Source organism: Camellia sinensis, chromosome 12 (genome assembly GCF_055761805.1).
Source record: "Camellia sinensis isolate YWXY chromosome 12, ASM5576180v1, whole genome shotgun sequence".
Lineage (NCBI taxonomy): Eukaryota > Viridiplantae > Streptophyta > Magnoliopsida > Ericales > Theaceae > Camellia > Camellia sinensis.
The window spans coordinates 9242145-9249351 of NC_138972.1; the positions used below are offsets into that span (position 1 = coordinate 9242145).

At 44.3% G+C, this 7207-nt stretch overlaps 1 protein-coding gene across 1 annotated transcript; it reads left to right on the top strand.

Moving 5' to 3' along the window:
- Window positions 1-5584: 5584 nt before the first annotated feature.
- On the top strand, window positions 5585-6193 carry LOC145804364 (uncharacterized). The gene is made up of 2 exons (XM_082898046.1): window positions 5585-5761; window positions 5813-6193. Exons 1-2 carry the CDS (start codon window positions 5585-5587, stop codon window positions 6191-6193), a joined length of 558 nt encoding a protein of 185 aa, XP_082754172.1.
- The last annotated feature ends 1014 nt before the right edge of the window (window positions 6194-7207 follow it).

Consider the following 7207-nt stretch of genomic DNA (forward strand, 5'->3'; position numbering starts at 1 on the left):
CGTCAGGGTTACTCCAGTTTTGTCAAGCCAGCCTTTGTGCCTCACTGCGAGGTTCCGAGCCTAACGTGTTAGGGCTTAGGGGTGTTTTACAATTTCCCCTTTTGTACTGTTTCACTGTTTTGTATAGACTGAATGTTTACCGTACTGTTATCTAGGGTTGAGTCCCTAGTCCGAATGATTGTAAATATTGTGCATACCGTTCTGTACTGTTTACGTATAAACATATGAAAAATCTTTTCATATAGACTGTCGCAGCTCATTGGGCATTGTTTATTTACTGTTTTGGCTTCCGCCAGGCCCTGTACTCTGTTTTACTGTATTACTGTCCTGCAGGCCTTCGGTAATCTCGGATTACTGGCCGGTTACGGTGCTAAACCCATAGGGCCGGGTTTGGGTCGTGACAGTTATCAATCATAATTCAACATATCACAAGGATAATAAACCCTTTTAATTCAATTTCTTCAAATAATTTCTATATGCATTCCCTTTCCATGCCAAATTACACATTAATTGTAATTTCATAAGTTCATCTCAATTCACACATATTATTATCGACTCAACACATTTCTCAACACATTCTACCTTTTGCCAACTTGATACGGCGGGACAGTGGGCACCCAATCCATAACACTTTTCACCTTTTGTTGGCTATTATACGGCGAGAAGTGAACTCCCAAAAACCATTGTCTCAAAAACCATATTTTCCCAAAAAAAACCATTTTCAACTTTTTAAAACCATCCCCCACATTTGTCGGCTACTATGCGACAGGACATAGGCACCTAAAGCATTTTCGAAAACCATCCGTTTTTCCATTTTTGCCAGCTATTACACGGCAGGACTGTGTGGACACCCAAAAACCATTCTTCCACTTTTGTCGACTATTATACGGCGGACTGTGTGGACACCCAAAAACATTTTCCCACATTCGTCCAATGATAATCCTAGACAGGGTAATTGGGCACCTTGAATTCAAAACCACCCCCATATTTATTGGCTATTATACAGACGGCCGTGGGCACCAAAAAACCATTTTCAATTTTTAAAACCATCCCCCACATTGGCTGGCTATTATACAGCGGGACGTGGGCTCCCAAAAACATTTTCGACTCCCTGCGTGGGTACCAACCACAACACAAGCCAACACAACTCAACTCCACATAATACAACTCAACCAAACTCAACTCAAAACATAACCCATCTCAACTCAACATAATTTAACATAACTCAATACAATTCACACAACACATAACATACAACAAAATTCAACACAACCATTTCAACACAAAGCTCATATCATCCATATCATTAGTAATTTCTTTTCCCCAAGTTTGGTTTCATATTATGATATAATTTAAAATATCAATATTATGAGTTCAATCGTAACTTTTACATAAATTTCTCAAATTCTTTAAAATTTCAATTAAACTTCTACATGTGTAATTTAACGCTTTAATTTCATGATTCTACTATCAATTTAAGCAAAACCATGATCTATCTTCATAGATCCGGTTTTTAAGAGAAATTAAAACTTTTCACAAAACACCTTTTATTCTAACCCTTGTATTGCTTTTACACCCAAACTCATAACCCAAGACCATAACCCAACAAGTAAAACCCAACTCTTCAAACCTAAACCCCCAATCTCATGGTTACCCACAATATGCATAACAATATAAACCTTGTATTTGTATAAGGAAATACCACAAATCTACCTATAAATGAAGGTATTGAAGGAGAACTAAAAACCCCTACCTCTTGAAGCAAGGAGATGACAACCCAAAATTCACCAACAACGAAACCACGAACTATTTTGATCAAAATAAAGCCCTTGACGAGATCTACACTCTTTCTCAAAGGACCAAGGTGAAAAGATCACTCTAGGTGAGTAGATCTAGAGATTTAAGTGAAAAAGTTTGAGTTTTAGAGAGAGAGAAGAGAACTCACGGTTTAACAGAGAGGAAAGAGGAGAAAAGTGAAATGCATATATGTTTGGAGCCTATTTATAGTAGCAAGGTAATAATAGAATAATAGCCCCAAAGTCAAATGAAAAGAACAAGTCAAAACCCTCCCAAAAGCAAGGCCCAAACCAGCCCAAAAAAGTTGAAAACTACACACAGGTGTCGACCATTCCAGGAAGAAAAGACAATCTGGCAGCAAACAAGGTGTCGACCCTTGGATAGGAATGGTCGACACTAAATTCCAACAACTAACACCTAGATTTTGCAATATACAAGGGTCGACCCTTCCCAGATTGGTTTCGACCCTTGTGGACAGCAACAAGAGATAGGTGTCGACACCACTAAGGTTGGTGTCGACCCTAAATTCCAGCAACACTTTAGAAACTTCACCAACAGGTAAGGGTCGACCCTTAGGAAGGCTGGTGTCGACCCTAGAATAGAATTTCTAAGTTCCCAAGGAACTTTTTGACAAGAACAAGCATGAACAAGCAAACCCAATGAGTTTAAATCGAATTATACTCCTCTAAAACTGACATTCAACAACTCCAAAGACTCCCAAAAATGAAACTAAGGGAATTAAATACACTCTCCAATGGATTAAAGGATGCGGTTGTTACACAACACGTCGAAAAGACTGAAGTCTAGTGATAGCAGAGCTCTCGGTAGGATGAAGAAGGATTTAAGGGACTACCTACAAAGGAAGAGACTCAACATGGAGATCACATCCCCAGTCAAGCCAAGGACACCATTCTCGGTGGAGTTGGATACGTTTGAGGCACCAAAGAGGTTCAACATGTCGAGGTTTCTGATTTATGACGGTGAGTCTGATCCTAACTTCCATGTTGGTTTGTATTTAAATTCAATGGCTTTGTGAAGTGGGAATAAGCAGCTGTTATGCAAGGTATTCCCTTCATCCTTTGGGGAGATCTTGGTTCCACAAGTTGCCGAAAGAAACTGTGAAAAGTTGGAAAGGCTTGGCTGAAATGTTCATGGCCAGGTTTGTTACAAACAAGTCGCAACCACTGAGGGTAGATTCCCTATTGGCTTTGAAAATCAGCGGTGGTGAGGGCCTTAGGGCGTACGCCAAGAGATATTATGAGGTGTACAACTGGATTCCAGGTTGTAACCAAGAGTTGGCGGTTGTGTCTTTCAAAAACGGCCTGGATGAGAAATGCTCGCTTCGAAAGTCACTTGCAAAAACCCTTCTAAAGAGCATGGAAAAGCTCATGGCGCTGATTGAAAAGTACGCCCGAGTAGAAGAAGACACATAGTGAGCAAGGACTTCCAAGCAACAGAAGAGAAACAGCTTGCCGATGCGAGGCTGAGGTAATGCCGATGGAGATAGGCAAGAAACAGGGACACAGGCTATGCAGGCAATCAACACAATATTCAGGATCTCGATCTATAAAGTTTTGGAGAGGATCAGGAACCAGTCGTACTATAGAGCACTGGAGAAGATCCTAGGGAAATTTATGGGAAGGATTATAGGGAAGCATTGTGCTTATCATAATGAGGATGGACACTTGACTCAGGGATGTGGGGCTCTGAAGTCACACTTGGAGGATCTGGTAGGGCCACCTGAGAGACTTAGTCGATGAGGCCAGGACAAGGGAAGAGCATGCAAGGCTTCCTCAGGCACCAGTAGCTCCACCTCCGCCACCACCACCACAGCAGGTAGATGGACCTCGGGTAATCAATGTGATTCACTCGAAGCTAAATGAGAATGAAGTACAAGGGGAGACCCAAAGAGTAAGGCACTTGCAGCATGTATATCAGGTCCAGCAAAACAAACCCAAAACAAATGAGTCTTAGGAACCAATAATTTCTTTCACTGAGGCCGACCTGAATATGGTGTAACATCTACACAACGATACCCTGGTGGTAACGCTAAAGATTGGAGATTGCCAGGTGAGGCATATATTGATTGATCAAGGCAGTTCTTGTGACATCATGTAAGTTAGATGTTACAAGGAGCTTGGCCTTCACCCAGATGATCTAGAACAATCTGAAAGCCCAATCGTTGGATTCAATGGGACGCCGACATAGCCTCTCAGAGCCACAAATTTGGATGTATAGGCAGGCACCAAGAAGGTAAGCACAGGGTATACAGTAATCGACACCTCTTCCCCTTATAATGTTATTTTGGAAAGACGGTGGTTGCACAAAATAAGGGTTGTTCCCTCCACGTTACACCAGCTGTTGCGATTCCCAACAGAATAGGGGATTAAAGAGGTTAGAGGAGACTAGGTGTAGACAAAAAATTGTTCCATGGCAGCAATGAAATCCACCTATGGAAAACAGAGTCAGTGGAAATCGAAGTCGAGGATAGGGAGGTCCTAGATGATGCCAACAAAGACCCAGCCGACAAGAGTAAGGAAGCTTTGAAGAAGATTTTGGTCCAAGAAGGTGAGGAGGAACGCTTCTTCCTTCTCGGTTCAGGCTTAGCCGAGGAGGAGGAAAAGGAGTTGGAGACTTTCTTGCGAGCAAACATATAAGTGTTTGTCTAAATGCCCTATGAGATGTCTGGCATTGACCCTAAGGTCACTTATCATAGGCTCAATGTGGATAGGTCGGCTAAACCTGTCATCCAACGAGCCAGAAGGCTGACATTGATACATGTGAAGACAGTTGAGGAGGAGGTTGACAAGCTGTTGGAAGCCCAGGCTATCCAGGAGGTGAACTACCCTACCTGGCTGTCCAACACAGTGGTAGTGAAAAAGAGGAATAGCAAGTGGAGGGTTTGTGTGGACTTCACCAGCCTAAATAAGGCTTGTCCCAAGGATAGTTTCCCTCTACCAAAGATCGATCAGCTGGTGGATGCCACATCGGGGCATGGGAGGATGAGCTTCTTGGATACCTACAGAGAATACCACCAAATAGCAATGTATCCCCCGGATGAGAAGAATACAACATTCATCACCCCAAAAGGGTTGTATTGGTACCGATTACTGCCTTTTGGGTTGAAGAATGTGGGGGTAACCTACTAGAGATTTATGACCAAGATGTTCAAGCATTTGATTGGGAGGATAGTAGAGGTCTACAATAATGACATGGTCGTGAAGACCAAGGACCCAAGGGGTCACTGGTGGACTTGTAGGAGATCTTTGACATATTGAAGGCTTACCGACTTCGATTCAATGCGTCGAAGTGTGCATTTGGAGTTGGATCTGGCAAGTTTCTAGGCTACTTGGTGACCAGGAGAGGAATAGAAGCAAGTCCGGATCAAATCAAGGCGATCCTTGATCTAAAGAGCCCAACAACAACAAAACAAGTCCAGATCTTGACCGGCAAGGCAGCAGCCTTGAATAGGTTCATAAGCCGAAGCTCAGATAAGTGCAAACCCTTCTTCCAACTGCTAAAGAAGGCTTCAGATTTCCTGTGGATGGAACAGTGCGAAGTCGCTTTGACCGACTTGAAGAGGTATTTGACAACCCCGCCGGTGCTATCAAATCCAATACCTGGAGAAGAACTATTCTTGTACTTGGCAGTATCAGACCACGTTATCAGCGTGGTAGCAATTCACAAAGAGGAGGGAGAATAGAGGGCAGTATACTACGTGAGTAAGACCCTAGCAAGTGCAGAAACCAGGTACTTGCCTCTAGAAAAATTGACATTAGCCTTAGTGATGGCCTCCAAAAAGTTGAACCACTACTTTCAACCCCACAAGACAGTGGTGCTAACAGAACATCCACTCAAGTCCCTGTTGCAGCATAGAGATCTAACAGGCAGGGTAGTCAGATGGGTAGTGGTGCTAGGCCAATATGATTTGGAGTTCAGGTCTAGAACAACAATTAAGGGCCAGGTTTAGGCCGACTTTGTGGCCAAGTTCACTCTTGACGCAATCCTAAGGCAGGCTCCAGTGAGCAATGGCTTGGGATGCCCAGGAGAACAGAAGGAAACCCAACTAGGGCTAAGGAACCCCACACTAATAGTACAGGGTAAGGCAGTAGAGAAGCCAAAACCCTACGACATTTACATCAGTGACTCCTTCAGCCTCTTCGTCGATGGCAGCTCAAACCGACAAAAAGCAGGGGCAGGAGTAGTACTGATAACACCAGATGGGAGGATGATAGAGCAGTCTATTCATTTGGAATTTAAGGCTTCAAATAATGATGCGGAGTACGAAGCACTATGTGCTGGACTGAGGCTAACAATAGCTATGGAAGCCGACAAGGTGGTGGTCTTCTGTGACTCCCAACTTATTGTAAATCAAGCAACAGGTGAGTATGTGTAGACACCCCATTTTTGACCGACCTTAAGACTCAGATGTCATCGATTGAGCGCTCGGTGATTGTGCATGTTGTGCTCATTCTGAGGTTTCCGAGTCTCGATTGAGGTCCTTACCCCCGGACCTCGGGACCCTTTTATGCTTTGCCTCGATTTGCAGACCAGGTCTTGCTTTCTCTTCCCAGAGGGAGGAAGAAGTCTTGTAGACCATCTCTCAGTGGCCGTAGGCTACTTTTCGTGGTCGCAGGCCACTATTCCCGTTTGGAGACCAGTTTCCGATTTTCGGAGCCGTCGGCCGCGCGCCTCGGTTCAGGACCGCTTAACATTCTCCGTTTGGCACGGTTTTTGGAACACACCTTGTTTCCTCTATCTAGAGGGACACTGCGGCCAGGGAGACCACCTTTGTGGTTGCACGCCACTTTTGGTGCTGAACAACCTGTTTTCGGGGCACCCGGCCACGCGTTTTGCCCCCCGAACCCTCGTTTTGCATCGGTGTTGGTTCATTTTTGGCATGAACCTTGTTTTCATTGTTTGGAAGGTGGTACAAGGGTGGGAGACCACCTTTTCTCTTGGAGACCACTTCTCTCTCTGCCAGCCGATTTTCTTGTCGGGAAGCTGGTTTTCTTATCGGGAGGCTGGTTTTCTTAGTCTTTGGGCCACATTTGCTGGTCTCCCACCACACCACTAGCTTGCTTTCAAAGTGGAGACCACCTATTGTGCCTGCCGACCACCTTGTTTTGTGGGAGATCACTTGCCCTGGTCGGCTGACCAGGGAAAGTGGTCGGCCGACCACCTTAACTGGTCGGCCAGCTTTCTCCTGTTTTGTCTCTGTGAGTTGTTGCCAACTGTGCCAGCTGGAAGGTACAAACTGCATCCTCCATACACGTGTATGGAGGATCTTTGGCCTTAGTTTTTAGCTTCTTTGAGAAGCTTTGGCCTCCTTTGTCTATAAAGGAAGGCCTCCCGCTCCTTTGTGAGGGTTTAGATTTTGGCTAAGGCAAAAGAATATGTCTCTCTCTAT